Here is a 19456-nt window from a genome sequence, read left to right on the forward strand (position 1 = left end):
AAAGGAACTGTTGTGTTGTGCAAGCTGCACAGTACAACTCTTTGCGCCTGCACATAGAGCCAACACACATGAAACAAGACGTGCACGCACATACACGTGCACACACAAACACACCCTCTGAGCGTGCTCAGGTCGTGCCAAAACACAACTCTCTTTTTTAAAGTGAATTTCCAGACAAGAATCTCGTTCCATTCAACTTATAGAGAGCTTGTGATTTGAGCTCACTTGTGAGAAATACACTGCTGGAATGTTAAAACTAATATTTGATTCAATTCAGGGTTTAATGGTAAAATGTGTTTGTATGTCAATACTTTATTTAAATAAGGGATTAAGGAAAATTTTGTTGCGAGTGAAATATCTAAAAGTCATGAATGATTATTCCTGTGAACATTTTCATTTTTAAGTGTTGTATCGGTGTATTTTAATCAAGTTTCTCTTCGTCTAACTTCATGGCTGTTCCAATTTTGTCCTCCTTGATGAAATGTGTGGTGAGTATCAGTGTAAAAATAACAAAGGAAACGATCATATTTAAAAAGGCAAACATTTGGAAAATATTCTATGTATAAAAGATGTATATGTGAGATATCCTTGTGTATAATAAAAGGTAAGCAATTTAAGATGAGGTCACTATTTCAACACAATCATGTCATCCGGATTTATCACCTATAGTATAATGCTGCATTCAATTTGTGCAGTTTGGTTTTTTGGGGGGGGGGGTTTACATCATGGGTGCAATGTCAGTATTCTGTTCTCTCTCGGGACAGATGGATGCAGGATTATCTCTGTGATTTAAGCAAAGATTAGATAGGAGAGCAGATGCACTCAGTGGGAAACATGGACGTCACAGACAAGGAAATGGAGGAAGAGGGACCAGAGGGTGGGGCATGATGTCTCTCTCTCTCATCTCACCGTTCGTTTCTGTTCGTTCGTTTCTGAGCGCTTCAGTTAATTTTTATTTTGAAAAGATTCACCGGAAGTATTAGCAGTAAAATATCTGTTTTGACGTTAAACTTGACGAATTAAATATAGTGTTGCAGTTCATCACTGTAGCCGCTAGACGGCGATAGACACACATGTATCTTTATACTCAAGCTACACGTAAACTTTCTTGGGGGGCAACGGAAACAAGCTACGAACCATACCGATTTGAAGCTGATTCCACCACAGTGATATTAATAACGATTGTACTGTCATTACATTAAGAGCCACGACATTTATTTTAGTGATGTAGTTCTTGACTTTAAGCACTAGATGGGAGCAAACACAAACTCATGATTTTAAATAAACTCAACCGTATAATGTCTTGACTTCCGGTGTGAACATCTCTGGAATGTTAATCTGCTCTCCACACCAGAAAACAGTCGTTAGACCAGCAACACAAACAGTATTATTATTATTTATTAATGGTATTATATTGCCGTGGTTATTTGTAATAGTTGGTTGACCGTATTGATAGTAGTGTAGTGCGCACTGTGACCACTAGAGGGCAGTGGAGACTCAATCTAACTACGGACTCATGTAAACTCCACCAAGCGACAAGCAGGTGTCAAGTTAGACGCAATGCAATACTAACACGTCCGGTAATGTATTTCACAATAAAAGCTCAATGGGTAAATCAAGGTGGGTAAAACATTCACAATGATAGAAATGATTGTAGAGCTGTTCATAAAGTCTGAAACGGGTTTTATGAGACAGATTAAATTAGTATTTGCATGGGTATGATTGCAATATCCAATAAAATAAAATACAAAAGGAATGTATTGGCGTCATACGTTTACATTTCCCAATCAACTGTGAAACACAACACACAAACATTTACGTAAATAAGTAAATATCTACTAGTGTACGGAAATATATGAGCCTGTATCACATTACAACATTGTAAATATATATATATATATATATATATATATATATATATATATATATATATATATATATATATATATATATATAAATACAAATGTGTCAGTATGGATATCTTCAGGGTTAAGAAGAACGTCTTCTGGGAGAGGAAAAAAGTTTGCCTGAGAGGCCACGCCCAATTATGGCTACCCTTCTTTATGATTGGACAGATTTGTTAGCTGTATGAGGGCTTACAAACTGGAACTTCCCCGTGATTGGTTTGTTACGACGTCTATCAGTATGCCGTCGTTTCATTGGTTGTTTGACGACGGGGGGATTAACCTGACAACGCTGCTTTCAATGAGCTACAATGGAGAATAAATAGGAACTCGATCGGATTCAGGCTTTTAATTTATTCATTAAATGAAGTAAGACTTGTTCTAGTAGCTTCTCAAATCTGCGGTTAATGGTTTTGACACCTATTTCTAGTTAGAAAAACAAGTTGCAGACAGATCCTGAAGTTTGTCTACAAGTGTTTTGAATAAGGAAATCGTCTCAGGCTAACGTTATGTAGCGAGCTAATCTCATTTATCTCTCCGTAAACCTATCATTTCACACACGGTTATAAACCCTACATCGAGGTAAGTACCTTTAAAGAGTTCTACCGCCAGCGTTCACGCACATTCAGTAACTATGAGGAAGAGTTCACGTCAGCGGGTGGGAACGTTGTCCTGAAATCTGGGTCAGTCTCTTCGCCATGTCTGTGTTGGGAGGAACAGGGCAATACCCACTGGTTTTGATTTGTTCGTGCTCACACATACGCTGCTAATGTTGAAATCCCGGCGACCTGTTGGTTTAATCCTGTGCAGGCATGACCGAGTACAAGCTCGTGGTGGTCGGGGCAGGAGGTGTGGGGAAGAGCGCCCTCACCATCCAGCTCATCCAGAACCACTTCGTGGATGAATACGATCCAACCATCGAGGTGAGAGACGAGCCATTAGACGCCCTGCGTAAAGTTTAGTGCGAACAACTCCATGGTCAGTGTTATGTGTTCATCAATGCGAGTTACTCTCTCTTATGTGGCTTTAAAGGTTTGGATAGTTTAAAAAAAAAAACACTGCAAAGTCATATTTATTACCCTGTTCGGGGACAAACACGATCCACAGGATATGATGTTATTCTCCCTCATGAAAGAAGTACTCAGATCCTTCCATTTTCAATAGTTCATTTGTGAAGCTTGGTACTAAAGTTACTTGTTTGCATTTTAAAGTTATATGTAAGAAGTTGTGTTCTTCTCTGACTTCTATTTTGATGTCTCCTTATTTTGTATTTGCGTGACACAATGAATACATAGTTTAAATAAATGTAGCAATACAATACTCCATTACAAGTAGAAGTACATTAAAACCTAACAAAGATAAATGTATATGTAACAAAATGTACTTTTATATGAAAAGTATTCAATGTGCAGCAGAATCCAGATCATAACTCTCTAAAAGTGTATTTAAAATGGTAACGCCCATTAAAGCAAACTGCTTTCCTGTTGGCCCTCATTAGTTTAAAATAAGTTCCACTCACGAATATAAATCAACACTTGTAACTCTGCTGAGTCATCTCTTATCTTTCTCACATTGTCGCCTAAAAATCCCCACAAATTGTTTGTAAATCTCTATTTAAATGCGTTTCTGCAGGTTTATACAAACCGTCTCATTCAACAGGGTGTTGTTGCTGCATCACGCAGCGGTGTGACTGTAAAACAAATGACGCAATCATGCGTCAGACTTCTTGGCAGACGCGTTTTTGCTTTCCGCCCGTGTGATCATGTCAATGCTGTGTTCCAGGACTCGTACAGAAAGCAGGTGGTGATCGATGGAGAGACGTGTCTGTTGGACATCCTGGACACTGCGGGTCAGGAGGAGTACAGCGCCATGAGGGACCAGTACATGAGGACAGGAGAGGGCTTCCTCTGTGTGTTTGCCATCAACAACACCAAGTCCTTTGAGGACGTCCACCTGTACAGGTACAAGAGGCTTCGTGGTTGAGGGTTACACGCCTCCAGTGACGAGTCTGTAATACAATTTCTCATGAAGGTTTTTGACCAATTTGTTGCTGGATTCTGTAACACATATGTGCTTGTGCTTAAAAGTCCTGTGGTGCAGTTTGTACACTAGAATCTGGCTCGCACGTTTGAACTGATCCAAACGCATGAAACAATATTGAAGAAAATATTCGGTGTTGCAAAGCTATAAGAAGGGTGGCCTCGGTGTCTTATGTGCTTCTGCATTTGTCTGCTCCTCCAGGGAGCAGATCAACAGGGTGAAGGACAGCGACAGTGTTCCCATGGTCCTGGTGGGGAATAAGAGCGACCTGAGTACCCGCACGGTGGAGTCACGGCAGGCGCAGGAGCTGGCTAGAAGCTACGGAGTACCGTTTGTCGAGACCTCTGCCAAAACCAGACAGGTACTGAGCAAAGACGGTCGCTCTTGTATTCAATAAGACATCTGCAAATCAACGTCTGAAATAACACTTTTAATCACAGATCATGACAAACATTCATCTTCATTTGTTTGTGTGTGACGATATGTTTCTGTCTCTGTGTTGCAGGGTGTAGAGGAAGCTTTTTATTCACTAGTACGGGAGATTAGAAAATATAAGGAGACCAACCGCAGCAACAAGAAGAGCAAGAAGAAGACTCAGAGACGTTGCATTATACTATAGCCACGCACACACACACACACACACACACACACACACACACACACACACGTCAGCTCATCCCTAACAGCACTTGTTTCACGCTTATCCTCACACTCTCCTGTCTCCTCTGTGACGTCGGAGACGTCCAGCACAGCTCTGGACGGGGCAGCAGAAGTATCTCAATCCATTTTATACTGCTGTCACAGTTTCCACCTTACAGTATGTCACCACACGATATGCAGTGTCTGTCAAACGCTGTGAAGTCTCCTTTTTTTTTTTCTTCTTTTGTTTGTCGACCAAACGACGACTCTGTTACTCGCTAGAGTCACGCCAGTGTTACAGACCATTGCTGTTGACTGTTCAGCGGTCAGGGGTCCATGGTGGTGCGTCACTGCACTTTGTACGGTCACATCGGGTGGCACATTCAGTCCAAATCTTCTAAATTGTTCGAGCATTATTTAGAGAGGTGATATTTGTGACGCTTGGTTCATATCTCCGAATAACAAACAACACGAAACGGTGTCACGTATTCTAGGATACCGTTTTTAATGCGAAAACATTTTGCTTTCAGGTGATTTGTTGAAACTTTGGAAGTTTGAAAACATCCGTCTTCCCCTCATGTTTTTCATAGGTGATCATGTCCTCTGTTGCTTGACACACAACAGCAACACGCCTTCTTCTTCTCCTCTCACCATATGCGAATGAAAATGCTGTAACAGGAGAGGATCACCGCCGTAACAAAGCCTCAGAATTGTGTTCGAGACTCTTCGGTGCACTTTATCATTTCCTGTTATGTGTTTAGTGGTAAAGATTAAGGATTGGTTGGTACCATTCAAAAAGTTGACTCGTCTGTTCTGATAAAACACCATATTCCTGAGTGCTCTGAGATCTGATGCCTTTGTCCATCATTGACCTGCTGTTTGAAGTGTCAGCCCTGCTGTTTGTTCCACACACTCGCGCTGTATTCCAAAGGCCCGCTTTAAATGCAGGTTTTATGTATGTCGGCGTAGTTTGTGGTTTTGTGGTATTACATTCAATATTTAAACACCACTGCTGCTGAAACCAGTGTTTGGCGACCTGGGAAATCTCTCGAGCTCAGACTCGTGTTATCTGATAATGCTTGATGAGGATATTGGGGCATCAGTTGTTTTTTATAGCGGTGTTTGTCTTCTTTCATAATTACCGACACCCTCAATGTTTGTGGATGAAATTTATATTTTTGTAGCATTACAGACGACGTCACCCAATTTATTAACCTCTGCATTAAGAAATGTTTGTCCACATATTTACGAAGATTTATATAAAAGTTCAACTTCAGCTGCTTCCTGCTAACGGAGGTGAACCCGTCCATGAAGGGTTCCTACTCCCAGCAGCTTCCAAATGTCTGTTTTCATCTGGACTTAATTCAGTTCCATTGTTAAAAATAAATGTTGAAAACCTTTAACAAGTCTCTCACTGACAGCTATGTAACATCTTTAATGCACTCTGCTGTAATGAACAATTAAATGTCTTCAGCTTTTATGTCTCGTCTGTTTATCCAACGGATAAGTCAGCTGCTTATCTCTGTGAGCTATCTCTGAAGCTCGAGGGCCGCCCGGCTGTTCTGGGATTTGTTCTCCACACTGCTGCTATGTTATCTTCTGAACATCACATTCCCAGCCCGCGAGTCCAGAACCGGCCGCATGAAAAACCAGGAATCCTTACCGCTTGACCATCTGTGACATTTTGAACCCTAACCTACACTAAGTACGGTACACAATGTAAAACATGCAAAAATGTAAAGACACACTGTTTGATAAAATACAACAATATATACACAGTAAGAATAATTTAAGAAATAATTTTGAATAAATATTTTAAAATAAATATTTAGATATTAATATTGGATGTTTACGACATACTATACTGTAAGTTTAGTAAACTTACTATAGTTTACTTAGTGACAGCCCAAGGAAGAAGTCAAATGTACCAAGAGAAGAGTTGAAAGCGTGAGTGATGTGATGGTGAGGTTACACAGTTCCCGGTTTGGATCGTGCGGACCCGGGTTCGCTCCTCACCTATGTGAGGACATCAATGTCCACGACGCCGGGGGTCGAGATGTCCGTCTCCTCCCGGGTTTTCAGAGAAATGAACAGAGTGGAAATGTATCGGAGTAAAAGTATCAGTTTTCTTTGCAAAATGTAGTGAAGCAAAAGTAAAAGTCAACAGAAATATAAATAGTAAAGTACAGACATCCAACAAAACGACGTAAGTACAGTAACGAAGTATTTCTACTTCGTTAGCTCCTTTAAATCAAGATTGAAGACTTGTTTGCTGCTGCCTTTAATTGAACCACATTCAATTAATATATTAATCAATTTCCTGCATTTCACTACTGTATTTTATTTCTTAGACTTTTATGTTTTAATGCAATGAATGTTCTTAATTGTTTTTAAATCTCCTTTTCTTTTGCCTTATGTTTTGATGCTTTTAATGGTTTTATGTGAAGCACTTTGAATTACCTTGTTGAAATGTGCTATACAAATAAACTTGCCTTGCCTTACTATACACCACTGGTTACTATACACCTTAGACCTCTTGCATACAGTACATGTCACATGTACATTTACTGTCTGGTGTGTTCAACAGCACTGTGGTTCTTTATCCTGTCAATTTTTGCAGTGATTCTAATGATCATACACGACAACCGAAAAGGGATAGATTGCTTTTTGATTTTATTTTACAAAAAGAGACCTACATAACGTCATTACATTCATATTAGAAAACATCGAAATATTGTGATATACAAGCATTTTTACAAGCACCAAAAGACACAGAAGAAAAATACAGCGAGACAATACGAGTCCTTGGTCATCTGAAATGAGGCACGTAAGGAATGAGCGCGTGCGCCTCTCACCATCCAAAACGATTCACCAGAATGCTCTGGTCATCCAAGTCTTTCTGAACCTTCTTCCTCATGTAAAAGATGGGACAATCCCGACTGTAGAGGAGTCAGGAGGCACAGTGTTAGTGTGTACTCTGGCATAATACTGCAGTTAACACACACACAGTTACAGTAAATATATGCATGTGATGTACATGTACCTGGTACAGAGCACATCCTCGTGTAGGGAGCCCTGACAACGCTGACACTGAGTCCACAAGCGAGAGAAGCGCTCCTCCAGAGTGCTCAGGTGAAAGATCTGCAATGAAAAAGCGTCATGTTAGGAACAAATAGGCGATCTGCTTAATCTACTTCAGTATATTATATTTAATGAATTCCCTGAGGTCTGAGGAGCCACCAGAGGGCATTATGATGATTACCAACAGACAACCATTGATAAAAAACACAAGACATTACATCGTCTAATATAGTCAGAGCTGGGACTGTATTTTAATAATAGTGAAGAAAATCAACATATTACAGTATAAAGTCATCTTTCCTACCTCTTTTTGATACAGTTCAGACTCCTTCCTCTTACAGAAATCGCACACAGCCGCTGCAATGACACACACGTTAGAAGTTACACATATAAAGTTCTTTATCATCGCTCCCACCCAAAAAACAAGCTTCAATAAAGCCTCACCTAAGGATAAAAGAGGAAAACAAAGAAATATCTTAAAACTCGGATCACACACCATCCGTCTTGAGCACGGCTTTGCAGCCGATACAGGTGCTCCTCTTTTGAGCAAAGGCCATGAGGCCCCCGATCTTCGAGGTCAACACAGTCTTACAGCGCGTGTGGTCGCCCTCTGAAAGACACCAGAGTATTGCTTTTAAAACTTGGAAAGATAATTCATGCCGAGTGGCATTTATTTACCGAGCAGATCTAGATTACTTATTTTGGGACACGAGTATTTCATGAAACTAGTTTTCTTTATGAAAACTGTGCAGCTGGCAAGGTTATACATCACCCATTCGATGTCTGCACATGATCAATCTACAGATTATAAAACTGTAAAATGATTTAAAGTTACACTTTAAAATGTCAGGAATAATGACCAACACAAAAAGTCGTATCTAAAAGTAAAAAAATCCAAATATTCAGATAATTTCATTAAAATGCAAATAAGTAATTGAGGAAAAGAATTGTCCGCTAATTGCCTTAATTGTAAAAATGTCGGACTAGTTTTTACGAAGACTATAATGCGTGTGTGTTTGAAGACTTACTGAGCAGGACGTTCTCTGCCTTGCTCTCTCCCAGGATGGGCTCAAATATTCTCAGCAGGGGCTTGGACAGCTGCTGCTCCAGGTAGTATTGTGTGTCGATGGGAATGTTGTTCTCCAGCACAAAGATCGGGTCCTTGAATGACATGCGGAGGAATCACGATTATCATGGAGATTAAACATTGCCGTACAATGCACAAATGATATCAAGTTATTTAGACAACGAAGGAGAACACTTCACACCTCTGACTTCATGTATGCTGCGACTCCCTTTGCAGCCTTAATGATGACGTATGGAACTCGGTCTCCCAGGTTTGGGGCGCTGCCAGCATCTCTTTTCCTCATCCTGTAAAACATCCGTATTAATGGTCAGTTACCCCATACCACACACACACACACACATTCAACCGTGGAGTACTATTTGAGATGAGCAGACCTCTCAGCCAGCTCCACGTGCGCCTGTTTGGCAGCGTACTCCTGGGCAGTGCGCGTTAGCTCCTTGGTGATGACGAGCTGACTAATGTCGATGCGGTTGCACAGCAGGTCCGAGATCACTTCTTTAGCATGAACCACAGCACCCTGGGGATCCCTGACGAGACATACCATCAGCTGTGATTATTTTCATAACAAATGAACGGCTCATTGTGCAGGCTGTTCTCTCACAACGTTCGTAGCATTATCTACGAAGCGTAATGCACTATAATTCATATATAACCCATGCAATCAATTCTTACAGTACGTATTTCACATAATCGTGAGCCAGGACAGGCGACGTAGTATAAAGAGCGATGACGTCAGTGTGGGCAGGTCAGGGTGGATGTAAAAAGCAGGGTTTCCACACATTTTTACCAAACTTTTCCATAATATTTTACCCTATTTCCATAATATATAGTGATTATAGGGCACCATAATGAGCTGAATCCAGTGTGCTACGCCCTAAAACAGGCATTGTAACAAACTGTAGCACGGAATATGGAATGGGGGCAAATGCTACCAGGTTTGGTTGAATCATGAATGAGCAGGACGGCGGCGAGAACCAAGCGACACCAGTCCCACACTCGCCTCCAAACAATAAGGTCCTCACAGACCTAGACCCACACGATCATAAACTAGTAATACAAGGAACGTATTTTGCGTAACCTTATGTATGAAAATATTTTAAAGAATAAATTAAACACTTATTCTCTTAATTTAAAACCATTTCAGGCCTGGAGAACAGTTTTTCAAATTTGATCATTTCTCCATGAATGTCTTGATCATGAGAACCCAGAAAAACACTGAACTTTTACCCAGAAGACCGCTATTCATGTCCTGGTGGAACCAGCATCGACCAACGTTGACTTACTTGTCACTTAACTTCCTTAATAAAGTAATGCCAGTTATTTAAACCCAAATTGCCATAATTTCAAAATACTAAAAAAGTAGTTTTGTTGCGTAAACATTGCAGAGGAGTGTGCCGGCGCACTGATCGTTGCTAAACAATCATTGTGTAAGAATCATTGTGTAAGATGTCATACAAACTGTTGTATGGGGATACATTGCAACGTGTGGTTAAGATTCAGCATCTGAAGAGAAGTTTAGATATTTTTGGATATAAAATGAAATAGTTACAGAATCATGAAGTTTGAAAAGTTAAAAAATCTCCCGTTACAATTTTACATCACACGATTAATAATGGATTTTTATTAAGTATGCTCAAATTATATTTAAAAAAAAACATGAAAATGTATGAAGCTACTATTGAACTTCTAACAAAATGAACTGACAATGCATTATGTACAGTGTGTGTGTGTGTGTGTGTGTGTGTGTGTACCTGTCTATGAGGATTCTCTGCAGACAGGTGTTGATAAGGTTAGCCACCAGAGGGCAATTGTCTCTGCGGACAGTTTCTATGCCTTTACAGTCCATCTTCTCATGCGTGTCTGCACTGCTGGAGAAATAGAGGCCTGCGTAACGCTTCTTGTTGATCAGCAGGTAAGGGTAGTACACCTGTGGAAGTGACAACGATACGCTCTCGTTAGCTGAGAGGATGCTCCATCTCTCCCAAATCCTATCTCTTACATTTTCAAACAGTTTCTGATTCTCAAAGATGCACTCGGGCCAGAAGTGCTCAATCAACAACTTCCACAGATCATGAAATGACCCCAACAAGTGCTTTGATGAATCATGTCGACGGAAACGGTACCTTCTCAAACTCCAGCTTGATGGGCGGTGTGAAATGGGTCGATATCCACTCTGCTGCCTCCGTGCCAATATCCATGGCCTCCCTCACTGTGGCAACTCCAAGCTTAACCATCACGGAATCTGTGTCCCCATAAATAACCTTTGAAGGATAATAAACAAAAACAAAATGTAAACACGGACACAAAGCAGGTCCATCGAAAACATCAGATAGTTGGTCCTACAGTCTGCTCAAAACTCCATGAACAGTATTTCATAAAAGAAGAAGAGTTTGGGTCAGAACTGACGCATGTATTCCTCACCTTGGCATCACCTTGGTAACCATTGGCAATGGTGTACTTGGACTCTACCAGTTGTTTGGTTTGTTCAATCATCTGTCTTCCAAAACCTGTGACGCTCTAGACGAGAAAAGAAGGAAAGAAGTTCAGCATTGAATTATCTGCAGTGTTGGAATAAGCTTTCATGGAGGAACGTCAGACACATTACAGGCGTAACTTTCAATGTTTTATCCCAACACTGCTCATGAAGAATGCAGCAGTCATCTTCTCAGCTACCTGTAAGTAAATCATCCTTCCACAAAACCTGCTGTGGTTCATCTTTACACTAACAGTGGGTCTCTTTTTCACACCTGCTCTGTGGTTTCTATCTAAACTCTAATCTCTGCTCTACATCTCTGTTCATCATCTGTTCTCTGACTTCACATCTGTGCAAAACAGAGGGAAGAGTGACAGCAAGTCAACCGGGGACAACAGTACTTAGCATGAATGAAAAACAGTGTATTGTAAACATCAGATATGTTAAGAGACAGCTTGTCGTCAGTGGTATTTCAGAGTAACGACCTACCAGCAAGTGACCAGACCAAAGTGACATTTGCAGGTTGGTTTACATGCGGTTTTACGTGCTGCAGCAGAGTATGATAGCGGCGCTCTTTTCCCTTGTGAATGTTTGTTTGTGTAGTCGCTCATTCAACAAGCTCGCATGAAGGACACGTGTTCATGTTTGTTGCTTGGATAAGAATGAGGCGAGCAGGAGAGCTTATCTGCTTTGTTGTTGTTCAGCGTCTGTGGCTCTTGTGTTGTGCAGCCGGATGCCGTTTGACTCGGTGTGACTGTCTGCTTTGCCTACAATAGACCACTGATGTTGACTGGCTGCATCGAAATATGGTATTCATATACGTAAACCTATACCTAAAGGTATCACGTAGAATTAATGTCAAACAACAGGCCGCCATAACGAAAACAAAGAAATATCAAATATACATTTTCCCTCAAAGGATAACACAGTGATTTACAGAGTAGATATGCATGCTTTTCCAGAGGAAACATTTTAATTCAGTCGGACTCAGAGTCAAGTGCTCACCTGTGAGATCTCTAAGCAGGGCAGCTTGCCCACCTGAGCACCAGTGAAGCCATAGACGGAGTTTGCGCTGATTTTGAGGGCCAGCTGTCGGCCGTCCAGCACCTGCCTCTTGAACGGGTCAGTCTCCTTCTTGAGCTCCGTTTTGGCCCTGTGGACCCACATTGGGATAAGCTGAGAAGGAAGACACTTCCGACTGGCACACCAATTTTATATTTTTCCAGAGTGAACTGAACATTATCACAACAAGAGGAAAAACATGAAACACTTGTTGTGAATCGTGGGGATAACAAGTTACCAGGTCAGTTTGATTTTGTGATGCATTCGAGTAATTCAAACCTCTTCCTGGCAGAAAGCAGGTTCTCCAGGATCTCGGGTAGAAGTCCTTTCCTTACAGAGCTCTTCACAAACGTATCGCCAGTCGGAGTCTTGATGAAGTCCTCTGGTGAGAGGCTGAACACACACAACAGCTTCTGATATTAGCTCACTGTGTTGAAAACAAAAGCTAATTCCTGGCGGACTACATAAAGAGACCGCTCACCTCTGTCTCTCCGGTGAGCCCTTCTGCAGCAGGGTGGTGTAGCACAGATTGTGAGCCATCATGATGGACGGATACAAGGAGGAGAAATCCAGGGTGGCAATAGGTATGCTGTAATACCTAAACGGAGTAGAAGGTGGCGATGGAAAGGTATATAAGAAGATTGCACCAACCAAACCATCAACACCAAGAGTAGAGAGGAGTCATACACTCACAAACGGATGTACATACCCTTTCTCTGGCTCAATGACAGTTGCTCCAGTGTAGTCTTCTCCTCCTTCCATCTTTACAACAGGCATGACGAGGTCCTGTTTCATGGCCTTAACATGTACACACAGACACTTACAGTTTACACCCTTAAACCTGTACACATGCACAAGCATCAGTCCCATCTGTTCACCTTTGTTACCTGTCGCAGAAGCTGAGAGACGACTTTGATCTGCTGTCCTCTTGAGAGCAGGTAGGTGAGAGGCACACCGGTCACTCTGGCCATCTCCATGTAGTTAATCACACACATCAGCTTCTGCAGCAAGCGCAGCGGGAGGTAGGCGTCTTTGAGGCAGTAGACGGCCAACCGTCGACGAGTCTGTTCATTCCCATTCTGTGACGGAGGAAAACAGATGTCGAAAAAGCAGCAACAACTCTAGGGTCCGTTTGTTAAGCGTACATCATTTTTTTAGATGCGTGATGTCCTAAGAGAAAGATGATCCATACATCTGCTCTTATCCAGATACAACAAGGTTACTAGTTTGGGCTTTACCTGCAGATCAGTGATGATGGAGTGCTGCACATCCTCTTTCTGTTCTTGCAGGAAGTGGAAACTCACAGCGTTCAGTGTGTACGAACGCAGTTTATAGTCCCTGAGGAGAACCTGAGAGAAACACACCAATCAGACCGTGTGCAGTCCTTTTCTAAAAAACAAGTTCTTACCCAAGCAGTGCAAGACACACTAACTGCGTAGTAACTTTATATATTGGTAAAGATATGATTGCTGTTGCTGCAGATGAAGCGGACCTGCAGTAGATCAAACTGAACCCGGCCCTCCATGTTAATGATCTTGTTCTCTCTGCGGCCCATCTGCTTGCTCTGGAAGTTTAGGTCTCGCAAGACTGACTTAATGCCTCGCACTCGGCCAAGGTAGGGAAAGAGATGTACCTGAACAGAAAAGAGCATAAAAAAAAGGGGGGAAGCAGAAACATTACTCCTAATCTGGTATTTTTAGGCCTTGGCATTGCATGGAAGGAGTAGAGAAATGAGGCTCCATCTAACCTTTAAAGCAGCTGCCCTGTTGAGCAAGTAGGGAAAGTCAAAGTTTTGAATGTTGTATCCAGTGATGATGTCTGGGTCCACAGTCCTCAAAAACTCCGCCCAGCTCTGCTCACAGAAACGTAAACAGAACCTCAATGATGCGATAGATGATGAACAAAAATTAGAAAAGAGAAAGGAGGAAAACATGTCAGAATACTCGTCTGTTTCAGTGCCTTACTGAAGCCAGTGTGTATACCTGCAGTAGCTGTTTCTCCTGTGTAAAGCAAAATATCTGCGAGCCCACAATGCTGGCACAGGCCTGGAGCGTGAACACGGTGCGAATGAAGGGCTCCGCCTCGCCCTGCCGCTGCACCATCGACGCTATCTGAATCACAGGGTCTTTGTCTGCTTCTGGGAAGATTCCTGGAAAGAAAAGAGTTGACACCAGAGTCAAACTCTGCATTTGCTTTTCATCAAGTACGACAAAAAGTACGGGGTAATAATATGTATGAGAATGACAAAGAGAAAGAAAGGAACCCACCTTTTCTTCCTGCACACTCAATATCAAAGCTGAGCACCCTGAGTGGTGCAATCCTCTGCCAGTCTCCCTCTGCAGGGTGACTTATCAAATCTGTCCATCCCACATCCACCTCATGCTGACACAAGGACTCCTGAAAGGACAAGAAACAGTGGGACACCGTGCATGAGCGCCATTAGTAAAAGTCTGACTAAACAATATTTATATGAAGGCACTCAGAGGGAAGTGAACTGCTGAGCAAAGTAGAGTCACAGCCAAGTGTGAACCAGACCTACCTTGCCTGGGTACCGAGAATTTGTGCCCTCCGTGCTCTTCTCTTCACGCACTCTGTACTTGCTTTTGGGAAGTTCAATCCAGCAGCATCCCACCACATCACAGTCCACCATAAACCTGACAACACAGAGAGGCTCATTAAGATGAAAAATGCAGCTTTAGTGTCGCTTTTACTCATCAGTTGTTCTGTGAGAATCTTTAGCTGCAGCAAGTTCCCCAGACGTAACGTTTAAGTCTAAAATTTGATCAATTTCAATGGAATGCTTGCATTTAAACATGTATATTATAACCCACTGGTATGAGAATATGGCTGACAGTGCCAACATCATTTTTAACTTGAGAATATATAAACGAAATCTTGATACAAGTATATTCTGAGGTACATACAGCTTATAACTAAATGGACATATGAACACATTTCCATGTTTTCTCTGGTTATTTTACATGCACCACAGGTTGCACTAAGCTCGCGTTCTGCACAGGCAAGAAGCCAGAAAGTTGTCAGTGTGGCACGTTTGCAGTCTTATGCAGGTGACTTGATGATGATCGTCTCTTAACTGTTGCTTTTTCCTTCTTCTGTGCTCATTGTGTGAGTTATGAGCACACAAGCAATGTTCAAATGATCAAATCAAATTCCATGACAATAGAAAACCTGTCTGCATTGCATGAAAATTGTCCATTCCCAAAAGAAAAATTGTAGAAATCAAGATTAGTGCTTCCATATCACCTTTACCATTTGTAAACAGCACACACACACACACACACACACACACCTTATCTCAAAGTCTATGTTGGCCTCATAGGATTGGTAGCCCTGGATGGGGAACGGTCCGAACTTGAAGCCCTGCTCCAGCAGTCTCTTTGCCGGGGCGATGAGACGAGGCATCGCCATGGTTATCCGCAAAAAATCCAGACTACGTTTCCCATGGTAACCATACATGTCTGCAAAAAACGGAAAATAAGAACTTTAACTCCAAGAATGATGATGAAAGCATTATAACTTAACTTTAACACATTGCAAGTACATTCATTATCAAATGTTTTGAAACCAGGATCAGCCTTCTTGGTTCAAAGAACATCATTGTGAGTGAATTAATTTACACAAACTATATTCAGTGAATAAGAAATGCACATTAGCAGTTGAACAGCAGTTGTACTCACTCTCTTTGCGGGTGATGTCTACAGCCAACACTGTGACAGCGATGTTGTCCTTATTGGATCGCATGTCCTTCAGGACAGCAGAGTTCAGCTCTCTTTTAAAATCACCCAGGTAATCAGATGTGAAACCTTTTCACAAAAAGGAAGCAGACAAAGAGAAACATTGCAAGATGATTCAGACTTAATCATTTTAGCCTCCAAAAGCAGACATCATTCTGAAAGGTGACAGAACGGTGTTCTACGGAGAGACTTTTTAATAGTAAGCTATTGTACTGAGGATATGTGTCATACAAATACAGAGTGTTCATATTCACATACTGTATGTATTAACAAAATAATGACAGTACTCACCACTTGGTGCCTGAACATAGAAGTATGGGTTAAAGCCGTGGATGTGGCAACACACACTGTGGCCACTGTCTGTCACCCCAAACATCCGAATGATTGGAACTTTTTCTTGTACCTGACCAGGCATGCCAGCCACCGTTGCACCTGCAAAACACAAAAGTGGAAACAACTTGCATACCGTTTCTTCTCACCTACAGCAACAGCATTTGAGCCGGTGGACATATTCTACACTAATCTACATCAAGACAACAAAAGTAGCAAAGATGATTATAAGCTATCTTTGATAATTACCTAAATAATAGTCAAGATCAAGCTGCTGAAACACCAACGTATCCGACGATGGGTCCAGTGACGGGGCTTGAGGCCGCCGCCAACGAGGGTTAAGGTTTGCTGAGAAGAGGTCACCTGAGGAAACAAGGTGGTGAGACAGACATAAAAACAGTATTGTCAGAAATTGGACGAACACAGTAAGGGGTTTTTCCTGAAAGGACATTTAACTACTTCCATAGTTGTGAATTACTTTAAACACACACTTGTATTATTCACAATGCATGTTGAGCTACAATGTTAGAGCTACCAGCCACACTACTTAATTACCTGAAATGAGGAAAAATCACACTGTAAAATAAATATGATAATTATTCTACAGGTAGCAAGGTTGTGCAAAAAAATACCCTGTAGCTGTGCTTGTTAAAGAAAACCACATGCATCAGTATGTGACGTATAGAAGGGACATCTGTCAACAGTTAAACAGTTTTAAACAGGTCTGCATGTCATCAACATAACTCAATGATCTCTTGCTGTGTGCTTTTCTGTGCAATACTCACCTACGGGAATAACGTCATGGCCTGCCTGCCCCTCCATCTCCTCTCTCTCCATCTCGGCTTCATCAAACATGGACAATTCCTCTTCAAACGTCGAAGGACTGTCTTCCCATTCACCAGTTGTTTTGCCCCGTTTGGCCTGGGACGCAGCCCCCTTATAGGGCCCACCATTGCGTCTTTTATGGTCCATGCCTTTAAGAAAACATTGGGGGCAGAAAGCATGTTAGAGAAGATGCAGAGAATAAGAAATACAATTCTTAACTCAGTTGAGCAGTCACTATTTAATGAACTGGATGCATAATGTAGCCCACTAGCAGCCATGTTGCTGTACCTTCCTCACTTCACACAATACAAATAGTCAGTTTCAGATAGGTGCACTGTTGATAACTGATGCACGTGTTAAAGCGGTTATTTCATATTGAACATATACGTTAACGTTAGCTGTCAGACACGATAACCTCGGTATTGCAGTGGTAACGTTCATGTGGAGTTATTTTCAGGGAGTGTTTTATTTTGTAACAAACTAAAACAGCAAGCTAGCAAGCGCAGTGTAAACACAGCGCAGTCTCGCGCCAAAGCTGATCTTACCAAAACACGGTACTAGTTAATCTCACCGTGAAACTTGTCCAGACACCGGAGGATCAACGGCTGGTGTGTTTCTAACGCCGCTGTAAATACCTGTCGAAGTTACTTCTTGACAACAGCTCCCGCCACTCTTCTTTCAATTTGTGAACTTTCACCCACGAAAGCGCGGAAAATTTCCCATGTTACTCGACCCAACAGTCAAGGAAGGGACAATGACGTCACTGACAAGGCGGAGACTCAGCGGTAACGACGAGGAAGTTGAACGCGGCCCGTCTTTACCCAGTAGATGCGGAAGACCGTGTGTTTCCCGGGAAATGACGCAACAACAGCAGCAGTGAGGGAGGGAGAACGGCAGATTTGGGGAAAATCTTTGAATTTGATTTAATTTGTGTAAAGATTGCAATAGACTGTACAATAAATGACCTCTGGCCAAATCATTCATATAACACTGCTACACTGTTGTTTGTTGTTTGTTTGGTTAAATATTTGCACTACTGTTTAGTTAGTTTATTATTAATAATTTCCTTGTATATATTGTGCATTTTTTTATACTTCATATTTTTTTTTATTTACTCTGTTACTTTGATTGCTTACCTGTACCATAATGCTGCTGTAGCGAACAAATTTACCCTTGCAGGATTAATAAAGTATCTATCTATCTACTTCATCAAATAATAACAATTTACACAACCTAAACGCCGTTTTTTTCATATTTTGTATTGTATTTAAAGCATGGACGTATACACTAAAAATAAAGAGGCAATTGCTTAACAAACAATTTATGTTATAGGTCATACACTATATTAGAAGAGTCTGCCTTCATAACTTCCTTATGATGTTTTATTATTGCTAGTGTGATCATTATAATCCCCTGTACTTCTAATGTGCTCAGCGTTTCTCTTGCCGTCTTATATAAATTATTTGTGAAGTAATAATCATTATTATATGGGTTTAGATTTGAATGATAATGCAGTGTATAGGGAAGGCAACAGTGTTTTGTTTTTCACAGATATGAAGGCAGGCTATATCTTTGTCTTTGGTCAGATAAAACAAGATGCCATGACTTTGTACTCTATGAATTTTTCACTGTATTTTCAGGTGTTTTATCACAGATTAAGAAATCAGTCTTTTGTAGCCAACGATTTAGTGTCATGGTTATTTACTTTAAACTCAACTAAAAATGGTAAATCCCCCAAAAATAGTAAGCTGGGCTTTATAAATAAAAACACAGGACCCTTGTGTGCATATGAAAGATGCTGGGGCTTTCCTTCACGCCCTCCAGACACAGATGGTGACACAGTCAGAGGTCACAAGTCAACATCTCTGAAGCTGGCAGGAGGGTAGTGCCATGCTCATGACACCTCAGCCGTGCAGATCTTTGCTGAAATCAGGAGTCTCCGATAATTACTCTTACCTACCAAGGAAATTCTTGCTTGTTATCGCAATAGCTGCATATTTAGGTCAGGTAACAAGGGGGAGCTGAAGACTGTGCAGAGGGAGCTGAGGAGGTGGATCAGGAAAGACAAAACAGATAAGAGGAAAATGGAGGATCATTGTTCCTTGTGACCATGTCTGGCCACTAGGAACCCAACGCTCAGCCTGTGGGGGACCAAAGGGTGAATAATCTGAACTTAGTCTTCAACAGAATTGATCATTTCCCTTCCCCCTATCCAGTCCACTCTGCTGCAGCAACCCCCTTTCTCTGCGCCCCCTGTATA

General features: G+C 41.5%; 2 protein-coding genes across 2 annotated transcripts; one reads left to right on the forward strand and one right to left on the reverse strand.

Annotated features, from left to right (window-relative positions):
- The first annotated feature begins 2209 nt into the window (after positions 1-2209).
- LOC306787422 (GTPase KRas) lies at positions 2210-6049 on the forward strand. Its single transcript, XM_079282541.1, has 5 exons — positions 2210-2486; positions 2715-2827; positions 3687-3865; positions 4146-4305; positions 4450-6049. The coding sequence occupies exons 2-5, from the start codon at positions 2717-2719 to the stop codon at positions 4561-4563; spliced, it is 564 nt and encodes a 187-aa protein (XP_079138667.1). The 5' UTR covers positions 2210-2486; positions 2715-2716; the 3' UTR covers positions 4564-6049.
- A 1202-nt stretch (positions 6050-7251) lies between these two features.
- On the reverse strand, positions 7252-17884 carry pold1 (polymerase (DNA directed), delta 1, catalytic subunit). Its single transcript, XM_079282273.1, has 27 exons — positions 17768-17884; positions 17157-17345; positions 16621-16734; positions 16333-16473; positions 15985-16110; positions 15597-15765; positions 14826-14940; positions 14554-14683; positions 14269-14435; positions 14034-14138; positions 13779-13919; positions 13525-13635; positions 13174-13365; positions 12996-13084; positions 12768-12884; positions 12566-12679; positions 12230-12377; positions 11173-11268; positions 10875-11012; positions 10503-10678; positions 9126-9278; positions 8933-9035; positions 8693-8825; positions 8161-8274; positions 7969-8021; positions 7627-7724; positions 7252-7522 (listed from the first exon to the last, which is right to left on the reverse strand). The coding sequence occupies exons 2-27, from the start codon at positions 17341-17343 to the stop codon at positions 7435-7437; spliced, it is 3318 nt and encodes a 1105-aa protein (XP_079138399.1). The 5' UTR covers positions 17344-17345; positions 17768-17884; the 3' UTR covers positions 7252-7434.
- Between the last annotated feature and the right edge of the window lie 1572 nt (positions 17885-19456).

Source organism: Melanostigma gelatinosum (genome assembly GCF_949748355.1).
Source record: "Melanostigma gelatinosum genome assembly, chromosome: 13".
NCBI classification, from domain to species: domain Eukaryota; kingdom Metazoa; phylum Chordata; class Actinopteri; order Perciformes; family Zoarcidae; genus Melanostigma; species Melanostigma gelatinosum.

What these genes read in the sequence shown, in the direction of transcription:
- LOC306787422 (XM_079282541.1), top strand. Translation starts at nt 2,717, where the DNA reads ATGACCGAGTACAAGCTCGTGGTGGTCGGGGCAGGAGGTGTGGGGAAG. An exon ending in AATACGATCCAACCATCGAG is followed by an intron (nt 2,828 to 3,686) that starts GTGAGAGACGAG and finishes GCTGTGTTCCAG; the next exon opens with GACTCGTACAGAAAGCAGGT. An exon ending in GAGGACGTCCACCTGTACAG is followed by an intron (nt 3,866 to 4,145) that starts GTACAAGAGGCT and finishes CTGCTCCTCCAG; the next exon opens with GGAGCAGATCAACAGGGTGA.
- pold1 (XM_079282273.1), bottom strand. Translation starts at nt 17,343, where the DNA reads ATGGACCATAAAAGACGCAATGGTGGGCCCTATAAGGGGGCTGCGTCC. An exon ending in AGACATCACCCGCAAAGAGA is followed by an intron (nt 15,766 to 15,984) that starts GTGAGTACAACT and finishes CGTTTTTTGCAG; the next exon opens with ACATGTATGGTTACCATGGG. An exon ending in AGCCGTGCTCAAGACGGATG is followed by an intron (nt 8,022 to 8,160) that starts GTGTGTGATCCG and finishes GTGTCATTGCAG; the next exon opens with CGGCTGTGTGCGATTTCTGT.